Source organism: Rhinolophus hipposideros (genome assembly GCF_964194185.1).
Source record: "Rhinolophus hipposideros genome assembly, chromosome: 11".
Classification (NCBI taxonomy): Eukaryota; Metazoa; Chordata; class Mammalia; order Chiroptera; family Rhinolophidae; genus Rhinolophus; species Rhinolophus hipposideros.
In genome coordinates, this window is record NC_138057.1 from 64,034,190 (window position 1) to 64,057,410 (window position 23,221).

At 33.3% G+C, this 23,221-nt stretch overlaps 1 protein-coding gene across 1 annotated transcript in view; it reads right to left on the reverse strand.

Annotated features, from left to right (window-relative positions):
- The window catches only part of SHOC1 (shortage in chiasmata 1), a gene marked incomplete at both ends in the record, with an annotated part of 59,229 nt that overhangs the window by 19,678 nt on the left and 16,330 nt on the right, over window positions 1-23,221 (reverse strand). Inside the window, 11 exons of the mRNA XM_081065393.1 lie at window positions 128-200; window positions 1,290-1,468; window positions 5,058-5,162; window positions 7,987-8,163; window positions 9,105-9,224; window positions 11,148-11,564; window positions 15,094-15,336; window positions 16,067-16,149; window positions 18,012-18,117; window positions 21,206-21,316; window positions 22,276-22,423. Of these exons, the coding sequence (XP_080921519.1) occupies window positions 128-200; window positions 1,290-1,468; window positions 5,058-5,162; window positions 7,987-8,163; window positions 9,105-9,224; window positions 11,148-11,564; window positions 15,094-15,336; window positions 16,067-16,149; window positions 18,012-18,117; window positions 21,206-21,316; window positions 22,276-22,423 (1,762 nt within the window). The remainder of the gene's footprint in view (window positions 1-127; window positions 201-1,289; window positions 1,469-5,057; window positions 5,163-7,986; window positions 8,164-9,104; window positions 9,225-11,147; window positions 11,565-15,093; window positions 15,337-16,066; window positions 16,150-18,011; window positions 18,118-21,205; window positions 21,317-22,275; window positions 22,424-23,221) is intronic.

The window sequence follows — 23,221 nt, forward strand, 5'->3', positions numbered from 1 at the left end:
TATTTACTTTTAATGGGTGAATTTTATTGTACGTTAATGATATCTTAATTTTAAAACTTGATTAAATCAGTACATTTTTATATGTTCAAACATGTTATCAAATGAAGCCTAATTTAAAACTCCCTACCTTCCATTTTGTTAAGGGTTTCAATGAGCAAAGGTGTTTCACCATCTGAGTCCATTCTTATTATAATCAGCACCTGATCAAAAATAAGAATTTCACATATATGTATATCTGAATGACTATTCTTCTTCAGTTTTGCTATAGTGACAAAACAACAAACTTAATTGGTTAACATGAAACTAATGACAATAAGATTACAAAGTAAATATTTATGTTGTAAAAGATGTCATGCTTAAAAACAAAGGAAGAAATTCTGGTAAGACCAAGTATTAATGAGGAAAATAATTTCCAGTAGGGCATTCTTAGTATTCTTTAAGTATTCCCGCACAGGTCATCTCTATTTAAACATAACTAATCTCTGCCTGTATTGTTAGTGTTAAATTCAACCCAGACAAGTGTGAATTTGTTGGAGAAAACCAATGATTTGCTGCTATATTTTCCTAATGATATTACAGTTTTATTGGGGAGGTGGAGGTAGGGACAATTTCAACTTTAAGTTTTGTACTGATTGTTTTAATTTATTTTAATGACTTAAACAAGTTACCAATACCATAAAGTTGGGGATAAAAAAATAGGAGGGACAGAGAGGAAAAAGAAGAAAAAGGTCGATTTTTAATCTGATTTAGTGTAAAGCATTTGAAGTGCTATTCTGCTTGAAAAGATTTTTTAAAGTATTTTCTCTTAAATACTTATTGCAATTTTCATATACTTGAGGTAAGGTGGGCAAAAATTTCCAGTATAATCCAAGGCATGAACTAAGTGCTTTTTTGGTAAAATCATGTAAGATGAGATTCTGGCTCAATTATATACAAATAAAATATTGTAGTTCTATTATTGTGTATGTGTTCATGAACTTACAAGTGCCAGACAAAATTTTTGAGATTTGGAGAAGCAATCCATAGAAAATTGTGTATAATAAAAGTTAAAGTGTAATATTTTAAAATTCAAGACATGTGGCTAATGATGCAAATCATAGTTTCTCTGGGTCTGATTTTGTTTTGTTAATTTACTTAAGAAGAAAACTGTAGTAAAACAGTTTGGTTTTAAAACTGTAAAACTGGACCAAATAGTATAGACTATTAGACTAAGTTAAATGCAAAAATGTATCTTACATCCAATTCTTATTTAAGCTAATTACTGTTATCTGCTTTATTCCAGTACTTACCTTAATTTGCTGTTCACTTTGCATCCAGTTTAATATCTGACATTGCAATTCTTGTATCCTGTAGTTGGTTTCGGGCTTTTTTTCCCTAATAAACTGTACAATCTTCAGCTGTCTCCAAATGTCATCCAAGTAGGAGCCTAAAATACTTTTGTAGACATCTTTTGCATTTGACAAATATCCTGTTAAAAATGAAAGTAGAAAAACAAAGCATGACTTTCTGTTCTTTGAGAAACTCCATGGTAAAAACCTGAAAGGAAGTAAGAGTCATAATAGAGACGGGTTAAAGTTTCCTTTAATCCTTTTCTGATTTTGATCTAAGTTATTGACTGATGGAAACCTTAAAATTGAATGAAGCTGAAAAATATGTGCCAAGTATCTCTTTTTAAGCTACGTAACACCAATATAACATGGATATACTCTCCATATCTGAATATATTCCATCCTTTCCTGCCTTCTGGCTTGCTGAATGCTATTGTGTTCTTCCTAAACCCAGGATCTACACTTACATGCCAGTCCTGTGGAAATGCCACTTCATTGGCACTTTCTTGGTATTTTATCTATACGGCTTTTGTACTTGATTTCTGGTTATCTGTATATACGACTTAACCTCATTAGTTTATAAGCGCTCGGAATATAATCCATGATATTTATGCATAATTAATATGTATAGTTGCCAAAACAGTAGTGCTTAAATTCTGACTCACTAAGAGCAATTTTAATGCACAGAATCCTGAGACCTATGCTTGAAGGTCCACATTCAGCAAATCTAGGTTGTGTCCCAGGGATTTCTATGTTTAAAATGCTCTCCCAGTGATTCTACTGCACAGTGAGTTTTGTGAATTATTGAAGTAGAACACCTGGCATAGTAATTTACGTAGATCAGGTGTTAAATGAATGTTTGGGCAATAAATGAAATAATAAATAGAAAATTTTAAATGTCTATTTCAGATTTATATACATCTTAATTCTAATATATTATTACTGCTAAACTGATGGGCTATTTAGAGATTGACTTATGTTCTTTCGGTCTCCTAATGGCCAAACCTCCCTCTGATTCTCCTCACTGTCATTAGACTTAACCTTCTGAAAGACAAACCTAATCTATTCGCATCTCAGTTTCAATGGGTCTCTGTCATCTACAGAAGAAGGTCTAAACTCTTCTGTGTAGCTTAAGAGGCTCTTCATGATTTGGCTCTTTCTTACTTCTTCAGGCTTTCTTACTTTCTTACTGCTTTCTACCTTGGACTATTCAATTTAGCCCACGGAAGTGTTTGCAGCACACCATTAGGTCATTTATCTGGGCTCTTAATGCTGCCAATAATATCCTTGCATACTTTACTTACTTGGCAAACTCCTTATTTTTTAAAAAATATTCAGCTCAAGGGTAGCAGTCTCCATCCTTTGTGCCATTACTATGTATCTCATTACAGCACCCATTCATTATACAATATTGATTTTATTTCTGATTGAGCCCAGAAGTGAAACTCTATACCTGTAACCTGGAAAATTCCAGTTTGCTAGCTTGGAAGGGGTAGCAAACTGGAAGCTGGGAAAAAATAAAATTCTGCAAGGGAACAAAGCAAGCAGGTAGACCCCCATGAATCTTTCTTCTTCTGCCACTATAGAGAGAGAGAGAAAGGAGGACAACCTAACTTGCTCTTTGATTTCGAGAGATTCAGAGGAGTGAGAAAGCCCTCCACTGAAAATGTCCAAGGTAGCTAGGTTATTCATTATGGCTTGGTACGTAGGGCTTAAGATGTTAGTTTTCCAACACGGATTTTACTTTTATAGTATTCTTCAAGGTAGCCAAATAGTAATGCCAAAGTTTGATTTAGTAAATGCATTTCTTTGAGAGGCAAAACAATTCAGTCCCCTCAATGGTCTCACTTAATCTAGGGTAAATTGTAGGGTACTTAAAGGTGAATATACTTCAAGCGATTCTCCATAAATATTGTTTCTCTAATTCAAGGTTTTGATAAGTACTGAGCAGTACTGAGTCACAATTATACTCTCTCTGCAACGCTCAAAGTTCAGATATTCTAGATTCTAATATTCTGCCTTATTATTATGCTTTAATAGTCAGCCTAGCTATTGGTAGGTCTTACCATCTTTTATGGAAGTCTGAGAGTCTAATGAAGACAGGTGACTAAATAGAAGGGCATGTGACACTGAACCCTTATTCTAGTTCCAGGTACTGTAAACTCAGGGCTAGAGCTCCTAATGCTTATTTGTCTGAAGATGGACATAAGACAACCTGATCCGGCATCAACACCCAAGTGGTTCAATTGGAGAAGAAAGGAAAGACACCATGCTGGGCTTTCTAAGAGCGGCGGTAACTTAGTTATAATACGTACTGGGACAGATAATCTAATATAGTACTTAGCCAAGTATTACAACTCCCATGCTTCAGAGGGAGTAAAATTGAAACTCACTGCTGCTCAATACTTATCAAAAATTTGGATTAAATAATATTTGTCTATGTCATAGATAAGAGAAAATGTGTGGGTGATAGATCAGAGAAAAATTATTTTCACTTTATATTTTATATAGGTTTTAGAAACTCTAAATTATAAAACATAATCCTATAAGCATACTATTTCTAAACAAGTTTAAATAATCCTGCAATAGGGGCCTAAAGCAGTAATGTAATAAGACATAATTTAATGATTTTCATAGGTTAGAAAAAAGTTCCAAAATCTTACAAATTTCCAATACATTCAAAAGAGTTTTATTGTTATTACTAAGTACTGCATTTTGCCACGTATAATGGACTCCTGTGTATAATGCGCACTTCTGTTTTTGACCCAAACTTTCAAGAAAAAAGTCTTTTATTTTATATTTTTTAATTCAAATTTTTATTCGTTTACATTTAGGTACTTATTTTTTGTATTATAAAGGAATTTCAACATTTATTTTTTAATTATTACGGTACAAGAAATTTTATGGAACAAATAATTACAAAACACAAGCACAGATACAAGGTACAAGAAATTTTATGTACCGGTAACAAATTTACGATATTTATGCATCATAGAAGGCCAAGAACTCTTCGTTGTTGCAAGTTTGTCATAAGTTCAACAAAACTGATTATTATTTTCCAAGGTATTATTTTGCATATGGATATCGTTATTGATTTCTAGAGTTACACTTTTAACTCATAACCATAAATAAAAGAATTAAAAACATTTATATAGATGTGGAATTAGTACAACCCATGTATAATGCGCATCCTTATTTTTCCCTCGTAAATTTGGGCAAAAAACTGCATTATACACAGCAAAATACGGTAGTTCATTTCCTAACTTACACACACAACGCAAAAAGAAATTGCAAAAAAATCTTACTACTAATAATTGAGTTATATTTTATCTAGCAAAGATTCAAAGCCACAACATTCAATGAGGACCTAAAATACATATGGGGAAATGTCTTCTTATAGTAAAAATTAGTGCCTGGAATGATTATACAATCAAATCTGCTTAAGTTCATCAGGACTCTAATTCAGGCCTAGATTAGAAAATCCGAAACCTATTTTTCTAGGTGATGGTAGTTGTTAGTTGTTACAGTTAATTTCTTTTAATGAATATCAGCAGAATAAAATATATATATTCCATTATAATTATGTCAAAATGTATATAATGTTTAATATGGAAGTAAAAGAAGTTACATAGTTTCTTATAAGGTGCATCTTTTTCAGAAAAGTAAAAGTTATTTCAGATGACATATTTCATAGGAAGAAAAGGAAAATTAAAAATTTTCCCCACCAACCCAGTGCTGTGTCCAAGTTACACGTTAGAAGGACATCTCTACTTGTTACCAGAAGGTGTAAGAGAGCGGCATGCTTGAACGTCATTTCTTTTTCATCATTCATACCTAAGTAAGCAAAAACATATTTAAAGACAGGATATACATTAGAATTTTAGACTATGTATCTGAATGCTTAATAATAATAGCTAACATTTATTGAGTGCTTACTATATGCCAGGCTGTATATAAGCTGGTTATTTCATTGAATCTATAACAATAACTCTATTAGGAGAGTTTAATTATGATCCTTTTATGGATGAGGAAATAGTCTTAATGAGGTTAAGTAACTCTCCCAGGTCAATTTGTGAATAAATGGTGGAGCTGACATTCAATCCCAGACAGCCAACCTTAGAGCTCATACTCTTATTGCTTCCAAAGAATATTCAATTTTTTCTTCTCTTGATGGGAAAAAAGGTCAGTGACTCCCAGTTGAGAAACAAGAAGAAAATTAAACTCATGACTTGCCAATTGGTTAAAATAAAGGTGGAGGATCAGAACATAAAGCTATAGCTTAAAATGGAGGTGGACACCTGGAAATACTTTGTCCAAAGATATGACTCAAGCAAGAGCTGTATTCACAGACAGGCCAATTGTCCAATTAATGTGTCCGTGTAGTTCCAGAGCTTTTTGACAATGATAGATTGGATTTTAATGTGTGCAAAAGTGAGACCAAGAAGACAGGACCTATGGCTCCAGTTTAACAAGAGAAGCTCGACTTTTCTCTGTTTTATATAGTGGGATCCCATGAAATATTTATTTGAACAGAGTTCTGCTAAAACATTTGAAAATTGCTGACCTAATCAGTAAAGATAAGGCAAATGTTTAGTAGTTATTGGGAATCAAGAGGCAACAGGAGAATCAATTATGGATGAAAAGAAGTCAATCATGACCTGGAAGGGATGAGAACAGAACAGAGAAACCAGATTTGATATCATTTTTCTTATGTCCTTATTAGAACATTTCTTACAGTGTAGATCTGCAGCTGATGAATTCTTTCAGCTTTTGTATGTCTGAAAACATCTTTATTTCACCTTTGTTTTTATATTTTTGTGTAGTATAGAAAACTAGGTATATGGGGTTTTTTCTTCAGTTTTTGAAGATGTTACTCCACTATCTTTTCTCTTGCATTATTTCTGACAAGAAATCTGATGTCATACTTATTTTTCTCTTATGCAACATTCCTCCCCCCCCACTCTGGCTGCTCCTATAATTCTGTTTACTACTGGTTTAGAGCAACTTGATTATGATATGCCTTGATGCAGCTTTATTATGCTTCTTGTGCTTAGGGTTCATTGAGTTGCTTGGATTTGTGTGGGTTTGCAGTTTTCACTAAATTTGGAAAGCTTTCAGTCATTATTTCTTCAATTATTTTTTCTGTTTATCCCCCTTTTGCCTCTTCTTTGAGAACTCTACTAGTACTCTAAGCTATTTGAAGTTGTTTCACAGCCCACTTTTCTTTTTTTAAAGAAGTTCTTTTATCTATCTGGATTTTATTTTGGATAGTGTTTGTTGCTATGCCTTCAACTAATCTTTTCTTCTGCAATATTTAATCTGTCATTAACCCCATGAGTGCATTTTTCATCTCATACATTGTAGTGTAGACTCTAGAAGTTTGATTTGTGTCTTTTTTATGTCGCTAACTTATTGAACCTATGGGATACGATGATAAGTTTCAGTGTACTTCTCTGGTGATGCTAACATCTTTGTCAGTTCTGAGTTCATTTTGATTGATTATTCTCATTGTGGATTGTATTTTCCTGTCTCTTATTATGCCTCATAATCTTTGACAGACATTGTGAATTTTACCTTTCTGGGTACTAGATATTTTTGTGTTCATATAAATTCTATTAAGTTTTGTTCTGAGATGCAGTTAAGCTCCTTGGAAATAGTTTGATCTTTTGGGTCTTGCTTTTATGGTTTGGTAGCGAGGTCCAGAGCACTGCTAAGTCTCTGGGATAATCATTCCCCACTAATGAGGCAAAACTTTCCTAAGTACTGTACTCAATACCCCACAAATTCCAAGTTTTTCTAGTCTAGCTGGTGGGGACAGGAATTCTTCTCTGCCCTGTATGAAGGCAGAGTACTATTCCCTCAACCCTTTCAGATAGTTTGTCTCCCAAACTTCAGGTAGTTCTCCAAACTCACATACACTCTCTGATCAGCACTCTGGTGGATACTTGAGAAAGACTGCAGTTCTCCAGGACTCTCTGTGGGAAGCTTTCTGCTGTCTAATATGCTACCCTTTGAACTCTAGCTGCTTTGGTCTCCCTGGCGTTTCAGTTCTTTTTCCTTAACTCAGATTGTCCACCGGGCTCTGCCTGTGCCGTAGCCTGGCAACTCTTTCAAGGCAGTGAGCTAGAGAAATGGTGGGGCTCACTTCACTTGTTCCCCATTTCTCAGGAATCTCTGTCTTGCATTGCTTAATGTCTAGGCTCTTAAAAACTGGTTTCATGTGTTTTGTCTTTGTCATTTTTCCCCGCTCTGCATTTCTGGTAGGAAGGTAAATCTAATATCTGTTACTCCATCTTGACTGGAAGCAAAACTCAAAAAATGACTTTAATCTATTTTTTGACCTCCCCCCGCCCCGCCACCACCCCTTTTGGAAGGTAACTAGGTAGTGCAGATCTTAACATTATTAGGCTTAATTTGGTTTCTGTAATGGAAATCTGTCATATAATATATGTCAGTGGAGCTTCACTAAGAAGCAATGCCAGATGATATTTTTTACCTTTTCCTCCTTAACTGATCCTCCAGTATTTGTTTGTGGGTGCCATATGCTGAGTTACAGTTTTGCCTTCATCCATGATTAATTTCTGCATCTTCTATATTAAATTTTTACTAATTTGATAAATTTATACCCTTTTCAATAATGACTTTTATTTGCACTCACCTTGGTGAAGAGCATCACTTATTACTTTTTCTTGTTCCTTTAAGAGGAACCTTGTTTGGTCAAAAAAAACAGTGGCAAATTTCCAATTAGCAACAGGAAGAGTACAGAGGCGTCCAAGTTTTATTAAGATAGGAGTAGCTGCTGCTTCTAGGAGACAGTATGCTTGGCACTGGCTATCTGCAAAAATAAAGGCATTAAAGGCAATTAAAAAACAGTGTGCTCTTTTTGACAAACCAATTAAACATGTTGCTTTGTGGAACTCTTATCTAAATTCTTTACTGATTAAAAAATCATGAGATTGTATACAGGCTTATTTTAGGATATTTATTCTAAATAAACAAGTACAACTGAACTCCCCCCCCCCCCCCATGAAAAAGTATAATTTTATGGCTATCTTGTTTGTTAGAAAGGATTTATTCAGTAACTAATTCAACATGGCAACTATGAAGAGCCATACAAAGAGAATCACATAATTTTTTTGCTTTTCCTTTGACTATTAGCTTACAACCTTAAGCCAAACAAATTTGAACGACAAATTATTTCTAGATTTCACTAGCATATCAGTATTTAAAGATTGCATATTCATCTAAAGGTCATAAAAAGAATTGAACCAAAAGAATGAAAAGATATTCAAGAACTACTATTATTTGTTGGTTTTAATAATGAGCATGATGTTCTTACGCAGGCTATTCTTTAGGAGTCAAAGAATATTCTTCTTTACAGCAGAACAAAAAATTTAATCTTTAGAAATCAATAATAACTTATTTATATTGCCCTGATAGTGGGTAAGGGAACAGAGAGAGCAACCCTTAACACATCATCTTCTAGATTGGGCACAAGAGTCTGAGTTATTTGTTTTTCTCTGATGAATGTAGGGAAGCAGCAATTCAAATGAAGGACGAAATAACACTTAGTCGACTGCAATAGGGCAACAGGGAGGGACAGAGGCAGTGAATAGGGCATTCCTGGTTTGGAAGTAACTTGAAAGTAGAAGTGGAACAAGGAAATATCTGAAGCAAGTGAAGAAAATTACATGAAAATGAGGTATATCCTAGATACCCAGGAAAGAGTTTTCCAATTTACTTAATTTGAATGTATCTTAAAAGCATACAGCATACCTGATGCTTGAATTTCAATGACATCATCTGCTCCCCTTTCCTGATTTATTTTCTCTGGAGTTTTATTAGTACAAACAATAGGGCTTTCTTCTTGAAGAGTCAAAGAATGTTCTTCTTTATCTTGAAATTCTAATAAAAATATTAATTTGCATTGTTCAGAAGAAACTTAATGTTGCTCTGCTTAAGTGCTTTGTCTATTACGATCACCACTGTTAAACTTCATTGAAACACCATCAGTATTAAGTTGAACGATTCAGGGCAATGGACCTAACACTGCGTTAGGTAGGAAGCTGAATGGTAGTAAATGGAAAAAACTTTGATCAGATCAGTGTTTCAATCTCAGTTCTGACATTAGCCTTAGTTTCCTCATATCTAAATATGGATAAATGGACCTACTTTGAATATTATTATAAGGATTGAACACCGAGTCCAGTTTCCGAAACCTAATAGAACACGTGCTGTTCTACGTTACTTCATTTCTCTGTGATTTTCCACATACCCTTATTTCTCTATGTCAAGAATCCTTCCCAGTCAGCTCCCCCTGACACCAGGAGGAATCCTATCCCAGTTTGATGTAGTCTGGGACTGGGTAGTAACTCTGCCCAGTTCTGGTGTTTAGTTAGCAAGCCATTTGACCCTCAAACTAAGCTCCTTTCTCCAACTTAGCCTTTATTAGTACTAAAGGTAATATTTTTGTATATATTTTACTTCTTATTTCATAATTGATTCAGGGTCAAGATCTTGTGTACACTAATTGTATATAGAACAGTAAAACTGAAGTATGCTCAACTCTCACACATAAATATTTTTGTATTTATTTCATCTGCATAAACTATGTCAGACATATTCTATGAGTGTAACACTGACTTTTTTTTTTGTGGCTGTGTTTTGTTTTTTAAATTTATTGGGGTGACAATTGTTAACACTAACTTTTTACCAGAAGTGAAATGATATGACATTATACTATCTTTGATATGGTTAAAAGCAGTTAATGTGAAACAGTTACAACTTGAACAGAAACTCTTTGGTAAAGTTAAATAGAGTAATAAGTAATCAACTGGGCAAAATGTTCTTAAGTTTACATTAAGATATAGGATAAAATACTGAGATAGAAATGTCAGCTAAAAGAGAAAAAAGACTGGCAGAATGATCAACAAAAGTTAGAAACATTATGAATCTATATAGTCAAGTTGTAGAAAACAAGTTTTACAAATAGTGACTTTTCTTGTAAGTTCAAATGCACTTTTTAATTTTCTTGAAAAATACATATGTACATCTATATCTATATACAAGGTTGGACAATTAAGTTCGTGAACTCATCCTAGAAAAACTGCTACTTATTGCTGAATATCACTATGGTCACCTTCCAAGTACTCCCCTTGGGAAGCTATGCACACATGCCAGTGCCTAGTCCACCCTTCAAAACAATTTTGTAACTCTTCTTCTGGAATGGCCTTCAGAGCTGTCGTCGTATTACCCTTGGTGTCCTGAATGTTATCAAAATGTCTTCCTTTCAATATTTCCTTTATCTTGGGTAAAGAAAGAAGTCATTGGGGCCAGATCAGGTGAGTAGGGAGGGTGTTCCAATACAGTTATCTGTTTACTGGCTAAAAACTCCCTCAGAGACAGTGCCTTGTGAGCTGGTGCATTGTCGTGATGCAAGAGCCATGAATTGTTGGTGAAAGCTCAGGTTGTTTTCATCTAACTTTTTCACGTAGACTTTTCAGCACTTCCAAATAGTAAACTTGGTTAACTGTTTGTGCAGTTGGTATAAATTCATAATGAATAATCCCTCTGATATATAAAAAAAATGGTTAGCAACATCGGTGCAACAAGTTTGCGAACTTAATTGTCAGACCTTGTACGTATCTATCTTGTAAGTATACGTACAGTAAGTATCATGAATCATGACATTTTCTTTGACTTTGAAAAATAATATATTCCACCCAGAAGAGCTTTATTTCTTTACTTTGTATAACAAATTATACACTTAGTCCTTGAAGCCATCATATATCTATGCCAAAATATTACTGAATTACCCACCATCTTTTTCATCGATGTCTGTGATTTCAGTCTTTGAGGTGCAAGTTTTATGTTTATTTCGCAGCATAATAAAGTTGCTCAAAGGGTCCAAATCATTCTCCCATTTTTTATCATGTTTAAAAGATGCTTTTTCAATTTTTGAAGAGGGAGATGATTCAGTAGGTATTACTGTGCAGTCAAGTTCCAAGTAGTCTTTATTTTCTTTAGTTTGGACTAATCTACAAGCTAGTTCTTGATCATTCTTTGTTTTTTCTTCTGTTGTTGGACTTTTAACAGAGATATTTTCATCAGAAAGACACAGGTCTGGTACTTCTTTTGCCAGAGGTGGACTTTTTTGTGGAGGCGATAAATTATCATTTGTAGATTCCTCATTAATAACCGCAATAGGTGAGGAACAACTGTTGTGGTCTAGCCATGCTGAAAACAGAAAATAAAAATATCCAAGTGACTTCCATGCCTAAATGAGTGTTCTACTAGGGTGTTAGATAACTTTTAGTTGTGGGTTCTTATTAATATAACTTGATCCTTAGGAATACTTTGTTTACTGCTTTGAAAATCAATTTTTGGTCTGAATATAATAAATTTTTTTAAAGAGTAAAAATCCAGCACCTCTTTTTCTCACTTACTGAAGCTAGGTTACCATGTAAAAAAGAATTTGAGAAAGCCTTATTGCCACTAGGCTTATAATAACTCATAGCCTTGGAGGTAACGCTTTTCTAAGGATCAAAAACAGACCGAAAGTAAATACTTGCAATACATATACTTGAAAAAGGACTGTATCCAAAATATATAAAGAACTCTTATAACTTACTATTTAAAAATAAAGCCAATTAACAATTTGACAAAATATTTAAATGATACTTCATATAAGATATACACAAGCTGCAACATGGATGAATCTTGAAAACATGCTAAATGAAAGAAGCATGAAAGAAACATGAAATTATGAAAGACCACATATTGTATAATTTCAGTTATATGAAATGTCCAAAATAGGCAAATCTATAAAGACAGAGAAAAGATTAGTGGTTCCATAGCTGGGGAAAATGGAGAGTGACTGCTAATCGGTGCAAGATTTCTTTTTGGGGATGGTATAAATGTTCTAAAATTGATTGTGGTGATGATTACACAATTCTGTGAATACACAAAAAATATTTAATGCTATACTTTTAATAGGTGCATTGTATGGTATGTGAATTATATTTCAATAAATCTGTTTTATACTTACATATATACTGGGTGTGCCAAAAAATGTATACACATGACTTGTATTCATCTTTTGTTATCGGTATACATTGAGTATTACAATTTTAATAGTTTTTTCCTTTCTTAAAATATGTATACATTTTTTGCCACCCTCTGTATATATTTAAAAAAGATATACAAATGGCCAATGAGCATGTAAAGACATGCTTATCATCATTAGCCATCAGGAAAATACAAATTAAAACCACAATGAGATATCACAACAGATCCATTAGCATGGCTAAAATTTAAGACTGTCATTATTAAGTTATAGCAAGGATATAGAATAACAGAAACTCTCACACATTGCTGGTATGAATGTACAATGGTGCAACCACTTAGGAAAACAATTTAGTCATTTCTTATAAAGTTAAACATACACATACCATAAGACCCAGTAGTTCTACTCCTAGATATTCACTCAAGAGAAATGATAACATACGTCTACAAAAAGATTTGTACAAGAGTATTCATAATAATTTTATTCATAACAGTAGAAAGTGGAAAAAATCTAGGAGAGTTGAAAAACGAACAGTGGCACATCCATGTAATGAAAAATTCCACAGTAATAAAAAGAAATGAACTAGTGATACACACAACATCATGAGTGAATCTCAAAATGTTATGCTGAGTGGACGAAGCCACACACAAAAGAGTTCATATTGTATGATTCCATAAATGAAATTCCATAACAAGAACGGTTACCTGGGGTTAGCAGTGAAGGTTGGTAGGGAAAAGGGGTGAGATGGAGAGAGAATCACTGCAGAATGAAAAGGGACACAAGAGAACTTTTGATGATAAAAGTAATCTGTATCTTAATTGTGGTGGTAGTTTTACAAGTATATACATTTGACAAAATGCATCAAACTGTAGTCAGAATGGATGCATTTTATTATATGTAAATATAAAATTAATTAAAAAATGCTTATAGGGCCAGCTAAATAATGGAAATTAGTGAAGCATATGGCCAGTACTTAAATCATAATCTTTGGGACGATACATTTTATATTTTTCCCTTCCAAAATGTGGTCTAGAAATTTTTTTGTTTTTGTTTTTGCTTTTGTTAGGGATATTGGTATAAGGAACATTTTACTTTCCTCTGAACTATACTAAATGTAAGATAAAAGTGCAAGAGTAATGATGACTGCCTACTAACACCTGGTCTTAATTTGTGAGTGCTGATAACTATGGCGACCTGGAGTGTGTGTGGTCTAAAATGATGAACTGCTATTAGCCTCAGTCAATTGTTGTCATGAAAATCTGAGTCTGGTTTTTGGAATCTTAAAGACAATTTCAAAATACAGATCATTTATGTGTAACCCTGCAAATTTTAAATGTTGGTAACTAAAACACCATATAGGTTAATATTATGTGGGCTGAATAGGAAAATGAGTACTACCAATTTGCAACCTCTGAGATATTTTCTAGAGATATCTTGGTATGTTGAGCAGGTAAATAGGAACTGTTTATTATTTCAATTTTTCTGATTATTTTCCTTTACTACTTTCTCCTTAGCTACCCCTACCCTGACAACTTGGCCATGGGCTCCTAATACAGTTATTACTTTTTAAACTTCAGAATTAAACTATCATCATAATTTTATTGGATATCAAGGTAAATTATGTGTTTTACTTTAATTTGAAATAGTTACATATCATAATAAAAACTATACATAATTTTATAGATTTAATACATTATTCTAGATATTTGAAGACCCCGTGAAATCCCCCTCTCCCTTTTCTTTGAGTAGCAATCTAACCTAATCGCTTTGAAAATTCCTCTTCTGCCATGGGGAACCATCTAGGTCTTGGATAGACTGTGTGTATGTGGGCCTTTGCTTGATATAGCCTGTTTATCTATCCTTTTTGCTACCGCATCCAAAGCCTTGTCTCTGTCTTTGAAACATCCCTTGCTGATAACAATTCCTCTCTTCAGAGCAGTCTCCCAACATACACAGTACTTTCTAAAATTCACTATACTTATTTACTTTACAATAAACTAAAAGTAAACTTTTCCAACTCCTTTAAGATCTAAATTTAGTAACTATTGCACAAACTGATTTTGAAACTATATATATATGTGTGTGTGTGTGTATATATATATGTATATATATATATGTATGTATGTACTTCAAAAAGATATAATTCAGGCTAAGTAGCTAAGTATGTTCCACTTACTATAATGGCATACATAGCAACCAAAATAACTCAAAAGACTTTTTTGTCTTTTTAAATTATGTAAGTGAAAAATGCTAGAGTAAACTTTTTAATAACAAAGGAAGATTTTTTATTGTTGAGGAGAGATTACTAGATATTATCAAACAAAGTTCAGCTGTCGAGTCAAAAAATAACAATGCTGGTTTGTGTCTAGGCTGATGTAAACAGAAACTGAGATGGCAATTAATCATTTATAAAAGGAAACAAGTCACTTTAATTGAAAATGGCTAGAAATTTTAAAACTGAAACTGCTGAATTTTAGGACAGAAAAAGATTTTAGGATTAGCTAGTCAAACTTTCTCATTTTTTCAAGGAAGAAAATGGGGCTTATAAAACTTAAAGTTATAAATTCTGGCAGAACCAGAGCTAATATTGAATGCTGAAATTTAGTTATATTTTTCCAATCACCTAGTGTAAAGCCAGTATTTAACATCATCTCATCCTGAAAATATTCACACAAATGATGTTTACTATTAAGTACTTACCTTCTAACTGAAGCACTTTTGTAGGCAAAAGTATCTCCTTTTCAATATACTTAGAGGATAGATCATGATGACACAGATATGTAGTCAGAGGTTCCAAAGATTCTGTCACTGTCAGATTTAATCCTGCTTCTTTCCACCACTCTGGGTTTACAGGATTAACCACAAAGCATTCTTCTTCAACAGAAAGTATCTTTTTCAAATCTGTAACTGAGTATTGACTGTTGGGCTCTTCAGTTCTTGGCACTTAAAAAACAATAACAACCCATAAAACAAACAGCCTGAAACAGTCCACGGGGCAAAATAGATGAAAAATACAATAGACAGAACCACTGAAATTTTCTTATGAAATCGATTTTCACATATTTCAGAAAAGCGAAACTTGAAGTTATATCTGGTAGTTCATCTTCAAGATGCTAATATTTGTAAAAGTCCAAAATATTGTAGCAATAGTAGTCACATAAAAAATTTATTTCAATCTGTGGAAATATCATGAAGCTAAAATTATTGCAATATTCAGTAGGTGATGAACCAATTTTTTTGTTTGACTATTTAGTATTTACTACATTAATGCATCTGATAATATTTAGAAGATTTAATGTAAGATTTATTAAATCAGAAATTCTAATTCATTATAATGAGTCTAAACAAGAAAATATATTTAATTAGATTTTATGGTAACTATCTTCTTAGATATTGTTGTGGCACAGAGCTTTCCACTTCATTACTTTTAGCCTAAATAGGGACAAATCATAATGTACAGAGGAATTGAAGTAGCACAATTACTTCACATTATTATCTGCATTATAACCATCAACCCCAAATTAGGAGTATAAATTTTGAAATTCTCATTTTGGAACTGTGCTTTTTACAATGACAGTAATAATAATAAAAATAATAAAACTGACAATTATATTTCTACTGATTGTATGTTTTTGTATATTTTACTTAGCATTCAAAATCAATTAAGCTTTACCTGGAAGCAAAAAGCTTCTGCAGCTTTCTAATTGCCCCGCCCTATAGCATTCGTTAGCTGATTCTTCAGCAGTAAGCAAATTACTGAAAAAAGAAGAGTTAAAGCTTAATACATTAATAATATTGAGTCACTTTGCATAATAAAATTTGCATAATAAAATGCTAATTACATGAATCAGCAGTAAGCAAATTACTGAAAAAAGAAGAGTTAAATCTTAATACATTAATAATATTGAGTCATTTTGTGTAATAAAAGTTTGCTTTAAGAGAGGTATTTTTTCTAAGTTTTTTTTTTTTACACTCAAAAGTAACTGAAAAATTAACTATTTTATAAATGTGTAACCTGAGGCCATAGACCAAATTTCAAATTCTTACTTTCTCCTACCCCAGGAAGGTTTGGCAATTTGTCAGCTCCTTAATTGCTCCTGCTTGCCTATAATTTACTCCTACCTCTATGGCCCTCAATGACCCTGGAGCCTGAGGAGGCTGACTTGGGAGGGTTTTAGCACTTCTTTCCATAAACTGTGCCAGCTCCAACCCTGTAAGTCACCCAAAATAAAAATATAATTTAAGTAAAATTACTGTATTTACTATACAAAATAGTAGCTTCAACACAAACTTTTATAAAATTGCTTTCTAAACCGAAATTCTAAACAGAATTTCTAAACAGAAATTCTAAACAGGAATTCTGGAAACTCTATTGGCTGAGGATCAGAACTATGAAAAACTTTTGTCTGCTCTACCTTCTTGGGAAGTGACAGGTCCTAAAGTTTAGTTCAGATCCTTCAATCTTGGTGTGTGTGTGAATGAGTGATGTGATGTGTGTCTGTTTCTGCATTTGGGGGTTCTGGAGGGAGGAGAGAAGAGAGGAAGTATGCATGACAATCAGTGTAAATTACAGCACATCAATAGCTATGAAGTTATTAGCCTTGGTAGGGAAGAGAGCATTAATTCACAACCCCCTTAATCTATGCCGCCAAACCTCCCACTCCCTCCTAAGTGCGAATTGATTGTATTCTATTTCTCTGTTCATATGAAACATATATGAGCATGCTAATTATATTAACCAGGAAATCTGGTTCTAGTTAAGGGCTCTTAACTTATTATGGCTGAATTGTGGCCCAAAATTCATATATTGAAGACCTAACTCTCAGTACTTCAGAATGTGACAATTTGCAAATGGTGCCTTTAAAGAAGTAATTAAGTTAAGATACGATGGTTAAGATGGACCCTAATCCAATAGGACTAGTGTCCTTATAAAAAGAGAGGATTAGAACACAGACATGCATGGAGGAAAAAACCATATGAAGACAAAGGGAAAACACAGCTATCTACAAGCCACGGAGGGGGGTCTCAGATACATCCAACTCTGCCAATATCTTGATCTTGGACTTCTAGATTCAACTGTGAAGAAACAAAATTAAGCCACCCAGTCTATGATATTTATTACAACAGTCCTAGCAAACTAATACCCCACTACAGTCTTTCACAGCAGTGAGTGCCAAATAGAGGCAGTGCCACAGGCGGGCATCCAGTGGCAAAATCCTAAGCAGATTGTTCCAGGGCCAGAATCTTTAAAATTTTTCGAGTTTTTATTTTATTTTTAATGGTAATATATTCACATTCAAAATACTAAACGTATAAAGGAACCTGGCTCTGTCACTTACCAGCTCCCATATTTCCAGATTACCCAGTTCCCTTACTAGACACAACCAACATTACCTGATTCTTTTGTGTCCTAAAGGTATTCTATGCATATAAAAACAAGTATGTACACGGATACTCATATATTCCCTCCAATTGCTTACTATAGACACTGTTCTATCTCTTAAGATTTTTTTTTTTTCCACAGAGGTATTTTGAAAATTGCCTTTACATGGAGAGATTTAATTAAAGACAGCTTGACATGAATTGCAATTTGAGTTCTAGATATAATCTTTACTTACGTTGTACAAACAGGAGAACATGGAAATGTCTGAAGTCCTGTACATAATGAAGTGACAGAAAAATTTTTTTTTAAGTGTAGATAAGTTAATGGTATTTCTAACTCTTCTAGCATACATAAACATTTTAAAAATCATAATATTACATGAACATTGAATAAAATTAAGTATAATTTAGAACTTTTTGTTAGTAATTATTATGCTTGATCATTATGTTGCAACAAAAAATTTTCAATAAAAAGTTTGGCGCAATTCCTATCAAACTACCAACGACGTTTTTCACAGAAATAGAACATATAATCCTAAAATTTATATGGGACCATAAAAGACCCCGGATAGCCTCAGCAATCTTGAGAAATAAGAACAAAGTGGGAGGTATAACGATACCTGATTTCAAACTATACTACAAGGCTACAGTAATCAAAACAACATGGTACTGGCATAAAAATAGATACATAGATCAATGGAACAGAATAGAGAGTCCAGACGTAAATCCATGCCTATATGCCCATCTAATCTACGACAATGGAAGCAAGAATGTACGATGGGGTAAAGATAGTCTGTTCAATAAGTGGTGTTGGGAAACCTGGACGGACACATGCAAGAAAATGAAGCTGGACCACCTCCTTACACCATATACAAAAACAAATTCAAAATGGCTTAAAGACTTAAATGTAAGATCTGAAACCATAAAATATCTAGAAGAAAATATAGGAAGAAACTTCATGGACATTACCCGGAGTAAGATTTTCACTGATATATCCCCTCGCGCGAGCGAAGTAAGAGAAAAAATAAACATGTGGGATTACATCAAACTAAAAAGTTTTTTCACAGCAAAGGAAACCATCAATAAAACAAAAAGGGATCCTACTCTATGGGAAAAGATATTTGCCAATGATATATCTGATAAGGGATTAATATCACAAATCTATAAAAAACTTACTCAACTCAACTCCAAAAAAACAAACAACCCAATTAAAAAATGGGCAGAGGACTTGGGGAGACATTTCTCTAAAAAGGACATACAGAAGGCAAGAAGACATATGAAGAAATGCTCAACCTCACTAACCATCAGAGAAATGCAAATAAAAACCACAATGAGATACCACCTCACTCCAGTCAAAATGGCTATTATCAATAAATCAACAAACAACAAATGCTGGCGCGGATGTGGAGAAAAGGGAACGCTAGTGCACTGTTGGTGGGACTGCAGATTAGTGCAGCCACTATGGAAAACAGTATGGAGGTATCTCAGGAATCTGAAAATGGAACTACCCTATGATCCAGTAATTCCACTCCTAGGCATCTACCCGGAGAAATCCAAAACTCCAATTCAAAAATCAGTATGCACTCCTATGTTTATTGCAGCACTTTACACAATAGCCAAGATATGGAAACAACCAAAATGCCCATCGGTAGATGACTGGATTAAGAAGCTGTGGTACATTTATACAATGGAGTATTACGCAGCCATAAAGAAGAAAGAAATCTTATCATTTGCAGCAACATGGATGGATCTAGAGAACATTATGTTAAGTGAAATAAGTCAGAAAGAGAAAGACAAGTACCATATGATCTCACTTATATATGGAATCTAAAGAAAAGACTATGTGAATGAACTAATCAGAGTCAGTTTTGGGGACGCAGAGAAAAAACCGAGAGTGGTTAGATGGGTGTGTGGGAGGGGGTTGGGGATAAGGGGAAAGGTGAAGGGATTTGGAAGCAGCTGGTAACCACAAGATGGCCTCAGGGTTTTTTTTTTGAAAATTAATTTGGGGAAGGTATTCTATAATGTTGTAAAGATTTTGTTGGGTATCCGATGGACATGCGTCCTATTTGGGAGACCACCTCAGGGATACTGTGGATACCTGATCATGGCATTGTACATCAGAAGCTAAACATTAATGAATGCCAACTATAATTTTATATATATAATGTGATGGTTCAGTGTGAGGTCGGAGGGATAGTGGATGGGGGGAGGGGGGTTCACAGTATGAGGGATATAAATGATGAACGTCTAAGTATTACCTTGTTTTGTACACCTGAAACTAATAAATAAATTAATTAAAAAAAATAAATAAAAATAAAAAAAAAAAAGAAAAGAAAAAGAAGGAAAATTTTCAGAACTGATTTTGAGTTAATATTGGAATTATGTTAGTAATGAGCAATATTATATATATATATATTCATTTAAACATATGCAGTTTACAATTTAAAATAAATATGAAGCAGTTTCCACAAAAAAAAAAAAAAAAAAGTTTGGGTTACGTGAAATACAAAATAACAGTTTAAAATTTCCATCTATCAAAGGAATTACACATATATCACATAGTGTCTCAATTATGATGATGGTGATTTTTAAAAAGTACATTAACAACTAAATTTTGTTGCTTTTAATCCTGACAACTTGTGTAGTCCGTATTTAGGAGATAGTACTGTTTTTGTGTCGATACTAAGTATTGATGATGCTAAGTAAATAGTATTAATAGCAAGAAAACGTGCACCTAAATAAGTCTGGAGTCTAAGTGGCCTAGCACAGAGTTATATATTTATAGGGTGGACTTGACAAACTGATCTTCATTTATTCATAAGTAGTCAGTATGTTTCTATCACTTTCATAAAGAAATAAACTCCAAATAGATGATCAATGTGATCCAATTATAAATGTAATTAATAACCATATCATCAGCATAGTTAAGAAGCAATACAATTTGGCATTACACTGGAACAAAAGATGATTCTAAGATTCCAAATTTGACAGAATTATCTGACAATTATAATTATCTGACAATTATACTGACAATAATAATAGGATTGCTTTGGGGGATTAAAAAGTTAAATTTATAAAAATGTAATAAGGATTAGCAAGATTGCTAATACTGAGATAAAACATAAAATTTTGTTTACTGAGTTATAAGATTTCTACTTTTAATATCAATGCAATTTCTTCCATTTTTCTTCTTCAATCTTTGTAACTGTCTATATTATCTAGTTTTGATGCTCCAAGAATAATGAGTTAATGATAATAAAAACTGTAAAGGGACAAATAAGAGAAAAGAATCATAACTTGGATCATAATAATAAAATTTGAAACACAAAAATTGTCCCCTCATAGACTTTCTATGTGAATGCATTGTACTTTAACATCATATGTAGGTAACCTCTGATGAACTCAATGATTTATTCAAAATGTCCACCTGGTTCACTGTACCCTGGTTCACTGAGTTCTGGTTGATATTGGCTTTGAATGGCCAAAATTTCTGTGGAGCTGTGTTTTATATCCTCAATTCCATGGTTGGTAGTAAGATCTGAAAAGAAAAGGAAGAAAGCCTACTATCAGGCAACATGCTATTAAATTAGATTTTTAGAATCGTATTCACTCATCTATGGCAATGACTCTGTTTTACTTAGTACACCATTGGAGCCAAGTGAAGGCTGGGAGTGTAATAACACAGTCATGCAGTAAAGTCACTTGTCTTTCGAGTTAGCATTCATAAATTTGCATCTGCTGCTAACAAGCCCCTCGGCCCCCTGCAAGTTTGAGCTCTGGTATACTTTCAAGTTCTGGTATGAATTTGATTAACTTACTCTCGTTGGCTTTTCATTCTCTTGCTTTCATGTATAGGCTGATTGATTTTTTGATTTAGTCTTGTCAACAAGAAGTCTTTCAAATCTATTGAAAGCTAGCATCTCTGCTCTCAATGGATATCACAAATCCCCCTTCACTCCTCCCTAATATTACATGTCTTTAATAATTTCAACTGAAATTTATGAGAGAGTAGTTAAATACTTGAGTTCAAATTGTCACTAAAAAGAATTAAACACTATTTACTAAATCTAACTGGGATGAAACCATCTAAATTTTAGGGCATGACTCTCCCATCTGATTCCATGAATCATAAACTTACTCTGAGCTTCTCCATACCTAACTAAAGTCAGTATAGAAGATGTTAGTGCTTTGTCATTGTATATAAGCAAATAACCTTAAAAATTTCATATAGTCATAGGTGTCTTAGCTTTATTTGTGTAATTATTTTGAAATAGATTAATTTCAGAGATGTTTTAAGCTTGCAAGCATATAAAGAGTAAGACAATGAGAAGAGTCTCATCAGTAGAAATCTCATGAAATCCTGAGATTTCATCATATAACATGCAGAACACTTTTAAAAAACCTGGAGGTTCAGAAAAAGTTTAATGAACAAGAATTTTTATAACAAACATTATTAAGTAGTTTATACAAGTAATAGATCTTTAAATTAATTCCCACCTCTTTTGAGAAGCTCTTCACTTTCATCTACATCATTTATTATTTCTGGCAATAAGTTTAATGACTCCTTTGGCTTTGAAAGTGATGGAATATCAACTTGTTTGAGGCTTGTAGATATTAAGATTTCACACTCAGGCAAAATTGACGGCTGAAGTAATATATAAGCAAAACAAGCTTTTAGTGAGGTTTTCCAAATAAAGATTTTTGAATTCACAAACAGACATATTTGTTTAATTGGTGTACCAAACTTTAAGTCTACACTCAAAATTTTTAATGCTATGCATACATTTGAAAAAATAGAAGTGCAGCAGCCAAAAATATATTATATTACAAGCAGTGTTCTGAGTGATGTCCTTTATGGCCACTGATTACATTCATGATGTACGATATCTCTAGGTGCAGGAATATCTTCTGCTGGGCTAATAACAAATTTTTAAAATTCTAAATTATAAACAATCACTGCAGCAGATGAGAGTTGGTGAATGGGGAGAAGTAGCAAGGGGTAGATTGAATAGAATGGATCTTCACTGCACTCTGTGGAATGTTTCTCTTCCATTCCTACAGAATTGGATTTCTCAACAAGTGAGACTGTACTTACTATGTGTACAACTCTCAAAAGTTAACTGGGGAGGAAGAAGGAGAATGGAGAAAAGGCGTTAATAGGTGAATTAATATTTTTTACCACATGTGGTAAAATATTTAATTGTAAAGAAATCCTTTGAATGCCTTAGGACATCTATATCTATATAATCTCATTTGAATGTTTTAAAAACAGCCCCAAATATAAAACATTTCCCGTTGTTTTAAAAAAATGCTTATATTAATAGTAACTGTAAATGCATCTAACCTATGTGGGTTTAGTTTTTTGAACTTGTTAAATTGCAAAAAGTTGTTTTCACTCTCAACTGCTAGAATTTTTTACATACTAACATCATAAAACAATTTT